Consider the following 15,150-nt stretch of genomic DNA (forward strand, 5'->3'; position numbering starts at 1 on the left):
GTCGGATACTCGATTGCGCAGAGGCTCATGATCTGATTGTTACCAACACATATTTTGAAAAGAGGCCAACACATCTGGCTACTTATACAAGCGGTGGTCATGCTACTCAGATTGATTATTGGCTAATCCGTCAACAAGATTTTAAGCTGGTAACGGACACTAAAGTAATTCCGTATGACAGCATTGCCCCTCAACACAGATTGCTTGTCCTCGATATTCGTAGCAATGTTATACAACCCAAACCTAAACCTAAGACTGGGCCTGACCGAATTAAGTGGTGGCGGATGAATGCCCAACGAAACGAGTTGATGACAGCCTTGGCAAACTTCTCCGTGAAGCCCGATCAATCGGTTCAAGACATGTGGAAAGATGCTGTGGAACGGATACATCAGGCGGCGACAAAAACGTTGGGACAAACCATACCCGGACGAAAATATATTGATAAACAAACCTGGTGGTGGACAGACGAAGTCAAGCAAGCAATCAAGGAGAAAAAGATAGCCTACAAGACTTGGTGGAACTCACGTCTTGATACTGATCTTCAGCAATATCGTGACCTGAAATCTGCAGCAAAAAGAGCTGTAGCTGCAGCAAAGGACCATTATTACCAGTCACTATACGACCAGCTCGACACACCATCAGGAGAAAACAATATATATCGTCTTGCTAAGTCCCGTCACCGTTCAACTCAGGACATTGGACACGTCATGCACATCAAGGGAGCCAACGCCAAACTGCTATGAGATCAACAATCCATTCTCCAGCGTTGGGCAGATTACTTTAATAACATCAGCAACAAAGAATTTACGCATCCACCAATTTCTAGTCCTGATCCTATCGTAGGCCCTGTTCCCTCAATTACATCCGAGGAAGTAATGCTTGCCATTAGCAAAATGAAAAATGGAAAAGCAACTGGTCCAGATGACTTACCAGCGGAAATCTGGAAAATGCTCGGAAAGCCTGTTTCAGAGTTCCTTGTCTCACTCTTCAACCAAATCATCGCCGAGAAACAGCTTCCACACTCATGGACAACTAGCACAACAGTTCCAATCTGGAAGGGAAAAGGAGATGTGAGTGACTGCTCGACCTATCGCCCTATACGACTCCTCTGTCATACTTTCAAGATCTTTGAACGTGTACTTGACAGCAGACTCAGATGTATTGTCTCTGTAACACCAAACCAGTGTGGATTTGTTAAGGGATGCAGTACCATCGATGCTATCCATGCCACACGCCTCTTGATGGAAAAGCACAGAGAGAGACAGAAGAGTGTACACATGGCATTTCTAGACCTAGAAAAGGCTTTTGACTGTATCCCACACGAACTTATTTGGTGAGCTCTTCGCTGTCATGGCATCGCTGAAGAGTATGTAAGCTGGGTGCAACTTCTGTATCGCAATTCCACTAGTGTCGTCCGAAGTCCTGCTGGAATCTCTCCGCCTTTCGATATCACTGTGGGTGTTCATCAAGGTTTTGCCCTTTCACCATTGCTATTCATCCTCTGCATGGATATGGCAACAGCTGACATACGGACTTCACATCCCTGGACCCTTCTTTATGCCGATGATTTGGTACTTGCACAAGAAACCCGTCCTGAACTCCAGCATCAGGTTCAAACGTGGAAGGACAGACTGGCTGAAAATGGACTGCACCTCAATATCCAGAAGACAGAATACCTGGAATGTGGCCCCCAGAGGTACCATAAGTATCAGTGAAGAAGACCTGCAGAAGACCATGCAATTTAAGTACTTGGGATCCGTCGTCACCTCAAACTGTGACACTACTCCTGATACTCGGATGAGGGTAAATGCAGCTTGGCTCAAGTGGAGACAGGTCACTGGGAGTCCTCTGTGATAAAAAGATGCCTCAATATCTAAAGGCAAAAGTTTATAAGAGTGTGGTACGGCCAGCAGCGATCTATGGGACTGAATGTCGCCCCATGACGAAACAACAGGAGCAAATGTTGACAACCATGGAGATGAAGATGCTTCGATGGTCCATGGGGCTGACCCGATGTGACCACATAAGGAACACGGACGTCCGGCAAAGGTTTGGTGTCGCGCCCATCATAGACAAAGTGAGGGAAGCCCGTCTCTGCTGGTACGGCCACGTCATGAGAAAACAGGACGACTCGGTTGCCAAAACAGCGCTCCACATCAACCCAGAGGGAACAAGACCACGAGGAAGACCGGTAAAGAGATGGACTGACAACATCAGGGCAGACATGCACAGTGTTGGCTTAACACCAGAAGATGTCAACGACAGACAGAAATGGAGGAGATGTAGCAAAGCAGCAGACCCTGCAAGTCGGGATTAATGCTAAGAAAGAGAGAGAGATATTGTACTACTCCTATTTACCAAAAATATCGAAAAGTTTTTCTTTCTGAACACCACTATTCAGCCAGCTCTATTGATGAGGTTGTTCTCATGAAATAACTTTGGTGGTAGATTCATGTGAGGCAAGTGGAGGAGGATATATTCCCTAGGAGGGTAATGGACTCAGTCATGGAAGGTAAGAGAAGTAGAGGGAGGCCAAGAGCACTATGGTTATTAGACTCAGTTTCTAATGATTTGAGGTATATAATTAAACAAGACCACTGAGTTAGTTACAAATAGAGGATTATGACAGACTTTAGTAAAATCACAGAGGATTGCAGACTGAATGGCTTAATACTCTATATTGAAGATATTATTATTATTATTATTATTATTATTATTATTATTATTATTATTATTATTATTATTATTATTATTATTATTATTATTATTATTATTATTATTATTATTATTGCCGTTGTGGTCACGAGAGAACATGCATTTGAATCGCACCATTGGCAGCCCTGAAAATGGTTTTCCGTGACTTTCCCTTTTTACACCGGGCAAATGTGGCTTTACCATAAATAAGGTCATGGCAATCCTATGCCTTACATGACCGAAAACCTTCCGTTCATTAATGTTGTATGTTTGTTAAATTCTATGCACCTTAGTGTCTTCACAATAATTTGTATTTAGTCGCATGCATTGTCTATTATGATAGTTCTCAGACGGTAATGTGTGTTGATGTAGATGATGTTGCAGATCTCTCCCTGTCACTTCGACACTGCGATGAGTGTATTGAAGGTGAAGTGTGTGTGGCTCTAAGTATCGAACAAGTTCCTATCTGCCGACAACCCTTGGACCGAGAAGATCCAACGGGCTGCGGGGGACATTGCCTCATCAACACGGAGTTGTGCCAGAAGCTGGATGTTGATGCTTTCAGGTGGGTAAACATTACTATGTTCAACTTGTTACAGTGGAGCTGTTCTATCCCCTATGGGTGGGGGATGCAGATGAAGACTACACCTATGGTATCCCCTGCCTGTTGTAAGTGGTGACCAAGGGATGGTAACATTAGAACCATGAGACTACTTGTGATTAATACCATTATGTGTGGAACACCACGGTTCAGTGTTACTTGCGATTAGTACCACCATGTGAGGAACATCATGGGTCTACATTACATAGGAGCAGCACCATTATGAGAGAAACACTATGGGTCTGGGCATTGTTTGTGATAATAATAATTTCATGTGGCTATTTCTAGCCGAGTGCAGCTCTTGCAAGGCAGACCCTCCGATGAGGGTGGGCGGCAACTGCCATGTGTAGGTAACTGCGTGTTATTGTGGTGGAGGATAGTGTTATGTGTGGTGTGTGAGTTGCAGAGATGTTGGGGAAAGCACAAACACCCAGCCTCCGAGCCATTGGAATTAACCAATGAAGGTTAAAATCCCCGACCCGGCCGGGAATCGAACCCGGGACCCTCTGAACCGAAGGCCAGTACGCTGACCACTCAGCCAACGAGTCGGACATTTGTGATAAGTGTCATTGTGTGTATACCACCAGTTGGTTCCACTGTGTTCAGAATGGGTCTGCATTATCTATGAGCAGTACCACTTTATAAGGAACACCATTGGTCTCTATTGCCTGTGATTAGTGCCACTACCTGAGAAAAACCACGAGTTTGGCTAACGCCTGTGATTAGTACCATTATGTGAGGAACACCATGGATTTGTGTTGCCTGTAGACGTTGCCTTAATGTGTGATACACTGTGGGTCTACATTACCTACGATTAGTACCGCTATGTGAGCAACACCATGAGTATCATGAGTATACGTGGCCTAGGATTATTTCCACTACATAAAGAACACCGCGGGAATACCGGCGCCCGGTCTACATTGCACGAGTAGTACCATTATGTGTAAAAGACTATGGGTTTGTGTTACCTGTGATTAGTACCACCATGCGAGAAACACCATGTATCTACGTTACCTGTGATTAGTACCACTACAGGAAAACACCGTGGTTCTGCTTTACCAGTGATTAGTACCGTTATGAGGGGCTGGTGATCTGGATTTTGGACCCCTTCAGATAATGAGTCTCGTCTCAGTAATTAAAGCATCGTGAATTGGATCCACTGATTTGTTTCACGATCATATTTTCATCACTATTCTTTTTTTATATCATTTTGAAATTTCAATTTTCATTTTGTACACTTTGTACCATTAAGAGCTGATGACCAAGCTGTTAGGCCCCTTTAAACAACAAATGTAATCATCATGGAGCTGTTCTTTTTCTTTTTCGTTGTGCCTCAAGCTGGTATTTGTGAAGATTTTAACATGGATATGTTTTTGGGCTGTGGATCTGTCTGGAATTAACTTGGACAGAAGACAATCAGTCTTCTTCCTCACGTTATTATTCTGCCTTCTATATACAGTTGGTACAAATGGCGCCGTGTTTTAAACAAGTTTCCAGTATCTTTGACTTGTGTTTCATCTGGGTCACACCAACACATGGTAACATCTCCGAAGGCAATTAGTCCTGGTGACCTAATCAGTAGCATAATTTATATCTATGAAATCAAAAGTTTGTTTATCCATAAAATGTCAAAATACCAAAGTTTTCATAGAACTGGACACAGCTCATTGCGGGAATCAATACTGGGAAAGCCCTGCAGGGATCCTGAAAACAACATTTTAAAGCCATAAAATCAACTGTTTCAGATATATTTCCAAAAAAACTGCCTGCTCTTGGAAACTGATAAAGTAGTGCCCTGCTATAACCATGGTAACACCACCTCTAGTTGTCCCATTTGTTTTCCCTCTAGACTGAGCAAGTGATGATGCGGTTTGGGTCACGTAGCTATCAGCTTGCATTTGGGAGGTAGTGGGTTCGAATCCCCACAGTCGGCAGCCCTGAAGATGGTTTGCTGTGTTTTTCCATTTTAACACCAGGCAAATGCTGGTTAAGGCCATGTACGCTAAGACCTAACTCTGTTGGTGTGACGTAAAGCAAATTGTTGAAAATAAAATAAAATAACCACTTCATTTTATTGATGGAGAGTTTATTCTTGGACTAGTGTGCGATGTTCATATGCAAAATGTGTGCCCAAAGTTTTAGTTTATCTGAAAAGCAGAGAGGCCTAATAACAGACATTTTGTAAATCCCGAAAGGTATGTTATTGAGAAGTTTCCTTTCCACGTGTAGAATTCTCCTTGGAATGTTTGAAAATGTTATCGCAGTGAAGTTTGGTACATGGTTTCAGATGTGTGGACGACTCTTATTGTCTCCCAACCGAGTGGAGATGTGGTAACCAGCTGTGTATCCCCGAGGTGAAGAGATGCGACGGCCACATGAACTGCTATGATCGCACTGATGAACATGACTGTGGTAAGTTGTGCTTTAGTTCCCTCACCTTGGACATAATTGCTGCTCTGTTGTTTAACTGTTCTCCTCGTGCTGCTGTGCTGGACATGAGCCAGTGTGACACTCGGGGTGGGTGATTTGGTCATGTGGCCAAAGCCTGAGTCTGCCTTGTATGCCATCTAGTGGGAGTTTCCACACTACATGAGGGTAACATGCATTGCTTGGACTTTGCTTGTTATATTAGTGCATTGCAGTCTACTTTTGTATTTTTTTTTAAATGGAAGGTAACTTAAAAGAAAGTGACATTATTGCTACACTGGAAGAGATTTTAGACTATTCTGAATTGGAAGAAAACATAGAAGAATCAGCAAAACCTGTCAGTATGTAACAGGTTTAAATAACTTATTTTGGAAACTGTTGGGAGCTGTTGTTGTGCCATTATTTCACTAGACAGAAAGCTGCTGCTAAACCCCTCCAAGAACACAGTAAGTTGACGACATTCCAAGATTTTGGGGAAGCTTTTCCATAACATCAATAAGACAGCAATCAGCTTCAGAGTGTCCCTTAATAAACAAAATTTCGAGAGACCGAATTTCACCAAGTTAAATCAAACGACAACACTCACTTCAGAAAACAAGAGCATTTGAAGAGAACAGTTCTTTTTTTTCAATTAAGACGTAATATAGACATGAGTCATTTTCAAAAACTTTTTTTAAAATGAACTAAGACACACACATCACACATGAACAGAAGTGCTATGTACTAACAATTTTTTAACATCTATTTAAGTGAATAGGAAATTATTTTAAATTAAATTAGAACATAAGCAAATGCATCTTCCCTTCCCGCTTTGCCACCCCATTCAACACTCCCTCCTCCTCCTCATCATCATCATCATCATCATCATTGACCAACTCCAGTTTCCCAGGTGCGGTATACGAGCCCCTTCCATTTTGTTCAGTCCACGAACCATTCTTCGTTCACAATCCGCACCCAATCTTGACCTCTATCCTCTACATCCTTCTTCACTAAGTCTGTCCATTTTTCTGTAGGTCTGGCCACTGGTCTCTTTCCCCTTGTTTCTCTTTCATACTCCTTTCTTGCAGACCTGTTGGCACTCATTCTTTTCACATGACCAAACCACTTCAGTCTTGGCTTTTGGATCCTCTAGAGTAAGGAGTCTTCTAGTCCTACGTCTTCTGACTTTTTCATTCCTGATTTTATCCCTCCTGGTCTTCTGGAACATTGTGCGTAGGAACTTTATTTCTGCTGCTTGGAGTTTTGAGTTGTCCTTTCTTGTTAATGTATGTGAGGATAGGGGTGTAGTATGATTTATACAGTTGTCATCTTGGTTTTGAGTGGTACTTGTAGTTGTCTTACTTGGAGGTAAAAATGTATTGCTTTGCTGATTCGACTGTTTACTTCATATTTAGCTAAGTTATCCTTGGCCATTATACTACCCAAGTACTTAAATTCTGTGACAATGTCCAGCTTAGTGCAATTTAGCATGATTTCTGGCTGGTTGTCACCCTTCTGTACCTTCAACACCACCATTTTAGCCTTGTTGATGTTTAATCCATATCTCTCAAACTCCTGACTCCACCCTTGCAGTCTCTCTTCCACATCTTTCTCTGAGTTATCCCAAATTACTACATAATCTGCAAATGTCTTGTTGCCCCTTTCCTTTTAGCGCCTTTAATATGGTATCCATTACAATGATAAATAATAGGGGCGACAAAACAGTACCTTGCCGTACTCCCCTTTTTGTCTCAAACCAGTCTGACAGTCCAGAACCGACTTGTAAAGCACCTTAACTTTTGAAATTAGACTGTCTCAAACTTTGAGCTTTCTCAGGTACTCCCAGATAAGCTCCCTTGGAAAGCTGTCATAGGCCATTTCATTGTCAAAGAACAGTAGATATAAAGGCTTCTCTTTTTCTGAATGTTTTTCCATTAGCATCCTGACAGCAAATCTGTTGTTGATCTTCCAGGCCTAAAGCCATATTGTTCCTCTTCTAAAAGTGGTTCTAGAATTTCTCGTAATCTATCCTCCCTACCTGATTTTTCTTTTCAAATTTGTTTTGTTTTAAGCATAACAAAAGTACTATTTTAGGATTTTTTTTTTTTCAGAATGTATTTTGTTTTTCAGTTAATCAACTGTCAGTCCATCCATATCCCTTCCTTCCAGAATAGATTCAATACCATTAGTGCATTTGATTTAATTTTTAAAATAACATATTCTTGTTGGGACTGCGTACAACTAGACATTTCACTAGTTCTTCAAATCTCTATTGCATTTTGCAACCCAAGTAACAGATCAAAATGTTTATAACTTCAAAATCAGCAGTTTAATTTTACGAAAAGTTGGAAGTAACTACTTGTGCCATTCTTAATCATACACTCCACCTTTACGATACGAATTGTCTGTCTGTATTAAGACAACATTAAAATTCAATACATGTTTCATCCTTTATAAGGACATCTTCAGTCGAAAAATGAATGTACAGACCTTCAAATTGTAATGAGGATATTGAACATTTTAAGTATAAAAATTCATTGATGATTGTATCCAGCTGAAATGCAACATATGGAACGTCATGTCATAATACTAAAGTATCAGTGAATTTAAAATAGGCTCACCTAAGATTTTAATCTGTGCTGTCAGTGTGGTGAATGAATACTTGATGCACTTCACTGACTGCTGCGTAATTGTCTGTAATGAGCACAGACTGATGCTGGCCTTGGTTGCTTTGTAAGCAAATTTACAAATATTTTTAAGAATATTTGAAAATATCTTTATAAATATGGATCATAAATGTAATCCCTCTCATAATTTAAATGAGATCTCAGAGGAGTTAAGCATTCTTATTGAAGAAATTATTGATAAATTACTCAAGCCTAGGTGCCACATCATGTCAACACACTCTCTCACCCCTGATACTGGGTCAGCCTCTCTGCAGTTTCCCCTCCTAGGTAGCTTGCCTTCCAAATGACTTCCTAATACAGCACTTAGTGCTGGAACTTAAGGTGAGCCAGGCCGATTTGGACGGGGCAGGACGAGAGCAGCCAGATGTGCCATTACATTTTTTAAGCATGGTTTCCCATTTTCACACCAGGCAAATGCTGGGGCTGTACCTAATTAAGGCCACGGCCGCTTCCTTCCCCTTCCTGTTCCATCGTTGCCATAAGGCCTGTCTGTGTCGGTGTGTCGTAAAGCAACTTGCAAAAAAAAAAGTAAATAAATCTTAAGACTATAGACATGATGTAGGCTTTTTGGACTTGCGCCGTGTCAATAAAATAAGGTGAAATTCTTCATGTTTTGCAGAGAACTTTGCTCTGCGTCTTCAGAAAAAAAAATCTCAACTGTTCATGAGGAAGACTTTTCCAAGAACGAAAGTTTGAATTTAGACGTTAGTAATAGAAGTGAAAGTGGTACGTTCATTCGTCACCAGATGGTTCACTGAGCACGGTACAGTGCTAGCATTCGAAGCGGAAGCTGACGGCACCATCAGAATCAGTCTGAGAGGGGGGTCACTTAACAGGTGTACATACATATGACAGCATGACGCCGACACAAGCCTGGAATGTGTTAGCCGATTTATTTTATTTTTCACTTATAGATTATTTCTATTCTTAGTCCAACTTTATTACTGCAGTACAACCCTCAAAGCAATTTATGCAGTTTGAATCAAATATTCCACCTCTAGTGTCGCAACTTAAATTCATGCATGTGCGTTCGAATGAAAGCCAGTTGTGAAACCTAGTGTCATCAGGTAAACTAGTCTTATCACTAAAAATATAAACAATCAAACTCATCAAATGTCACTGGAAGCACGTCGTTGGGTTTAGGCCTAACTTAAACTTATGTATAGAATGATATATAAACATTTTTAATAATCTCTGCAGCTGAAGATGTCTCATAGAAGAATGAAACATGTACGACATTTTAATGACTTACGTTTTTTAATGTCCTGTTAAGGTGCAATGAGTATGGTATGAAAAGCCTCTTGAAGATTAAATTGATGTCGGTAGGTAAGAAATTCAACACAATTGAATGTCAGATTGGTGATGCAAAGCTGGAACAGATAGACAATTTTAAGTATTTAGGTTGTGTGTTCTCCCAGGATGGTAATATAATAAGTGAGATTGAATCAAGGTGCAGTAAAGCTAATGCAGTGAGCTCGCAGTTGCGATCAACAGTATTCTGTAATGAAGAAGTCAGCTCCCGGATGAAACTCTTTTTACATCGGTCTGTTTTCAGACCAACTTTGCTTTACGGGAGCGAAAGCTGGGTGGACTCAGGATATCTCATTCATAAGTTACAAGTAACAGACATGAAAATGGTGAGAATGATTGCTAGTACAAACAATGGCAGGAGGGTACTTGGAATGAGGAGATGAAGGCTAAATTAGGAATGAATTTGATGGATGAAGATGTATGCATAAACAAGCTTTGGTGGTAGGGTCATGTGAGGCGCATGGAGAAGGATAGGTTACCTAGGAGAATGACTCTGTTATGGAGGGTAAGGAAAGTAGAGGGAGACAAAGATGACAATGGTTAGACTCAGTTTCTAACAATTTAAAGATAAGAGATATGGAACTAAATGAGGCCACAGCACTAGTTACAAATAGAGGATTGTGGCAACATTTAGTATATTCGGAGGCTTGCAAACTGAACGCTGAAAGGCATAATGGTTTATAATGATGTATTTATGTTAACTGGGTGATCCAGTGTATCATGATTTGTATTGGAAAGATGGTTTTAATACATCTCTTTATAAATGAATAGTCATGTCAGTATGAAATTTAACACAAAGTTTATCATGTGGGAAATGTATAATACAGCATCAGTTAGAGAAGTGATAATACCAATATGTTGGTCCGTTATTGGACATAAATTTTCCAGCTAATTCACTCCTGGTTGCCAGCGTTTTGCCACAGTGTGCTAATTTGGCCTCATCAGTTGGTAAATAGCACACCTACCAGGACACATGGCTAGTGCATACCGAGGAGGCCAAGTGGTTGTGATTTATGTATGGAATGTGAAGGCAAAGCGATCAATAATTGATGAGGAACCCCACAAAGCTGTAAGTGATATCACAAACACAGCTGAAGCCAAGCAAGTGTTTATTCCCTCAGACAAACCCAATTTAACACAAACAGTGGAACTGTTATGGTTTCTTCACCTCTTATCTCATCACATGGCATGCCTGGACATGCACAGTCTTTCTTGGTAGCTGCAGGTTGAGCTTCAAAATGAATGTTGACTATTTCAAATTTATTGAGAACCAATCATCGAAATGACACACAGTAATTATCACCAGCCAAACTGAGAAATAGTGGCCCACTTCTGCGTACTTCTGTACTTCTGTTTTGCCAGTTGCCATATCTTGAATATTTCCCAACTAATCATCGATAACAACATCGTCTCCAGTTGGCCGGGCTATGGTGTAAAACTGCCCTCCACTTCAGGAAGGTCTCTTCTTGCTCGACCAGCTCCCCCTCCACTGCTTGTTCTCTCACTTGATCAAGCCACCTTTTCCTTGGCCTACCCCTCAGTTTTGTGTTTCCAGTCACAGTTTGCAGCCATTTTCTTGCTGTTCTATGTGGTTCCAGCCATTTGACATGTTCAAACCACCTTAACCTGGCCTTGGACAGAAGTGACTGTTTAACATGGATCTGTTGTCTTACCACTTCATTCTGAACCTTGTTGTTCCTTGTTATTTAGACTGTTCTTAAATATTTCATCTCCACAGATTCAAGCTTACTGACATCTCTGCTGGTTAGAGTCCAAGTTTCAAAACTGTATGTTATGATGGTGTAGCAAGAATATTATAAATTGTCAGTTTCGATTTGATTGAGATTAGAGCATCCGTAGGATTTTTTGCACTTCATGGCAAAAACATGTTCCATGTTCAGATTCTGCTGCTGATCTCAGCATGGAACCAATTATCTTCTGTGACCATACTGACAAGGTACTTGAAAGCTCCACTTCTACCGTTTCTCCATCTGAAGTTATATTCACCCCAATGTTTGCCGTCTGACTGACAGCACCACTGTTTCAGAATGACTGATTTTCAAGTCAAATTCTTTAAATACATAATTCCAGCCATTCAGCTTCTGCCATAGTTCTCCTGGTCTCCCGTAACTTCCCTGACGCATGCAGAATTTAGTTCCTTGTCTCTTCAAACTGGTCATCAAGAATAATGCACTCAATGAGGTCTTTGTCAGTCACTACAAACTGTTTGTCAAGGGCAAATAACTTGCTGACACCGAACCACAAGGCATTTGTTTCAGCTAAGGCCATGTTTTCCATGTTACATACTTCAAATATATTAAGTTGCATTTATATAATATATATACACACACACACACACACATACACACATTTTTGCAACCGAAACGATTACAGACTGGATCATCAAGCTATTCAGAGTTCAATCGGCATTTGAAAGCACAGTGCCGGACATTGAGTATGTTGCGCTGATCTTCAGGAGCTAGCAATTTGCTTCAATCAAGCGACTCGTCTTCAACTTCTACACAATTTTGGGACTTCATATTTATTGAATTGTGTTGGGACTTCGCGCTTGATAATATATGCATGCTGGCTTACTTAACTATTCACCTCTTCTTGTAAACATTTTGAAACGGTGCCACACTTTGCGTGTGTTGTGCTGCTATTCAGAAGATCGCGCCTTATTTCATATAAGCGACTGATCTTCTACTTCTTCTAGATTTTACGATTTAAAATCGCACAGTGCCAATCCCCATTATCTTATTTTGCCTCTTCAACTGTTTTTGTGAAAGATTCATTCTTTAATTTCTTATTTACCATGCATTGTTTTTGCATTTTATTCGGCTGATGATGACCCAGATTGGGGTCGAAGCTGGTACTGCTTCGACTTATAATTAAATAAAAATGTAACACTAGATTTCTTATTTATTTGTACTGAATAGGTTGAACTATGTTATTTGTTATTTCAATTTAATTTCTTCACGGTCAGAAGTTTTCTCTGCCTCCTTCTCACTTAAACTTTGCAATTTGCAAGTGGAATGTTATTGATAAGTAAAAGTCTGTTAAGTGTGACTGCTATATATAGACTGATGTTTCATATATTACTAGACATAACAGACTCGGCAAAAACCCTTAAGATTATCATATCTATCAAAATTCTAATTATTTTTAATTTATCTACTGTTCACAAAAGTTTTCAAGGAAATGAAATTTCTTCAAAGTATTTCACAAATAATTCAATGTTTCCTCTTCTATTTTTTCAAGGTGAACTTCCTCTGTTCCAGATTGTAATTTAGAGACCCACTTCCACTGTGGCAACAATACGTCCTGTCTTCCAAACAAGAAACGCTGTGATGGAGTTATAGACTGTTGGGATGGCACAGATGAACTGAACTGCACCATTGGTAAGTAGACAAACATATTACATTATAAGTTATTCACAAGTGTGTCAGAGAGGGAGAGAGGAGTATGGAATAGTTATTTACAAAACTGCCACGAAAGGTGAAGTTTTATGTTACGAGTAAGTTACAAATTTAGAAATGAGTAACATAAACTTAATCGCTTTAGTGACTGCTGTTGTGTGCAAGAGGGTTGCAAGCTGTCCAAATGGTTTGAAACAGAGAGAGGAGTACAGCAAGGCAGTGCTTTACCACCCCACCTATTTATTACTGTGAAGGATACCAGTATAAAGGCACTAAAAGGGAAGGAGCAGCAGGACTTGCAAGCTTTCATCTTTGCAGACGACGTGGTGATTTGGGGTGAAACGGAAAATGATGTGGAGGAAAAAGTGCAGAAATGGAGACAAGAGTTTAAGAAGTATGATTTAAATATCAACAGTGGTGATGAAGTTACAGAGGGAAGATGACAAACCACAAATCAGAATAAATGACACCAAACTGGACAGTGTTCCAACGTTTTAAGTACTTTGATAGTATAGTATCAAAAGACAACCTTGCAATATACGAGGTGGACAGTCGAATTAGCAAGGTAACTCAGTTTTACCACCAAGTAAAACTGCTTTGGGATAAACAAGTACCACTGAAAGCTCAGATGACATTATATAAATCATACTATACACCCATCCTCGCATATAGCCGGAAACTACCACGTTAACAAGACAAGACAACTCAAAACTCCAAGCAGCACAAATGAAGTTCTACACACCAGGGAGGATAAGTTCAGGAATGAAAAAGTCAGAGAGGAGGTGGGAATAGGGGATTCTCTACTACATAGGATCCAGAAAGCAAGTGGTTTGGCCACGTAAGAAGGATTAGTGCAAGCAGGACTGCAAGAAGAGAATATGAAGAAGTAAAATGAAAAAAACCAGTGGGCAGACCTAGAGGAAAATGGACATATTTAGTGAAGAAAGATGTAAGGGAGAGAGGACAAGATTGGGAGAAGATTACGAGAGAAAATTGGTTCATGGAGAGACAAAGATGGAGGGGGCTCGTACACCACACCTGGGCAACTGGAGATGGTCAATAATGATAAGGATGAGGAGGACGACGACTTGATGAATTCAGTCATTTTTAAATTAAATATTTAAATTATAAGTAATTTTGACATGTCATCAGACAAATCATCCATGTTTGACTTGTGCAGTGACTGTTTTGCTATATGTTGCTATGAAAGTTATAAGAGGTATGTACATGGAGTTATGTGGTAATAAAACATCAAAATGGATGTTACTTGAAGCGGTTAACAGACCACTGAGTGTGGTAGGTAAGGTATTGGTTTACGTAAATAAGGTGACCGTGGAAGTGACACCCTTACAAATGTTGGGCAATGAGAGGTTAACCATGGATAGTAATGGAAAAATTCTTAAAGAGGTAGATGCTTTTAAATACGTAGGAAGTAAGCAAAGAATTGTATTACTGTGTATCAGACATAATTAGAAATTGGAAATTACCTATCAAAGCAAAAATCATGATATAAATCATATTATTTGCCAATACTGACTTATGGATCAGAATGTTGGACTTGGACCAAAAAAAAAAAAATGTGAGTAGATTACAAGTGACAGAGAGGCACTTTCTGCAAGGGATGACAAGATATCAATATAAATGCTCTATTATTGGACATTATAAATTTTCCAACAAACTCATTCTTGGTTGCCAGCGTTTCACCCCCGTGTGCTACGTTGGGCTCGTCAGTTGGTACACAGCACACCCACCAAGACCATGGCCAGTGCATACCGTGGAGGCCACTGCGTAGGCTGCTAGGAGAGACTTTGTTTCATTACCAAAAAATTGATGCCTGCTTGGCCATCAGATGATATCACTGATCTCTATACATGGATCGCTGATAGCAGCTCTCCGCTGCAGGAGAAAGTACGCCAAGTTGAGCGCGCGGTTCGCCATGTTGCCGTGCCCACTCCAGAGCTCTCCTTACGGGGAAGCAATGGTAATACAATCAATTTTAAATCGCATTTAATGGCGCATTGTAATAATTAAA

At 40.4% G+C, this 15,150-nt stretch overlaps 1 protein-coding gene across 4 annotated transcripts in view; it reads left to right on the forward strand.

The window, feature by feature from the left end:
* Positions 1-15,150, forward strand: part of LOC136881941 (uncharacterized) — a 478,253-nt gene that overhangs the window by 435,386 nt on the left and 27,717 nt on the right. For 3 of the 4 annotated variants that reach the window (XR_010861050.2, XM_067154405.2, XM_067154406.2), the window contains exons 7-9: positions 3,067-3,259; positions 5,583-5,707; positions 12,981-13,100. Coding sequence is in view for 3 of the 4 variants with exons in the window: in XM_067154405.2 (XP_067010506.2) it covers positions 3,067-3,259; positions 5,583-5,707; positions 12,981-13,100 (438 nt within the window). In the remaining variant the exon portion in view is untranslated. The remainder of the gene's footprint in view (positions 1-3,066; positions 3,260-5,582; positions 5,708-12,980; positions 13,101-15,150) is intronic. The other variant, XM_068229428.1, reaches the window with a different exon arrangement.

Source organism: Anabrus simplex, chromosome 10 (genome assembly GCF_040414725.1).
Source record: "Anabrus simplex isolate iqAnaSimp1 chromosome 10, ASM4041472v1, whole genome shotgun sequence".
Classification (NCBI taxonomy): domain Eukaryota; kingdom Metazoa; phylum Arthropoda; class Insecta; order Orthoptera; family Tettigoniidae; genus Anabrus; species Anabrus simplex.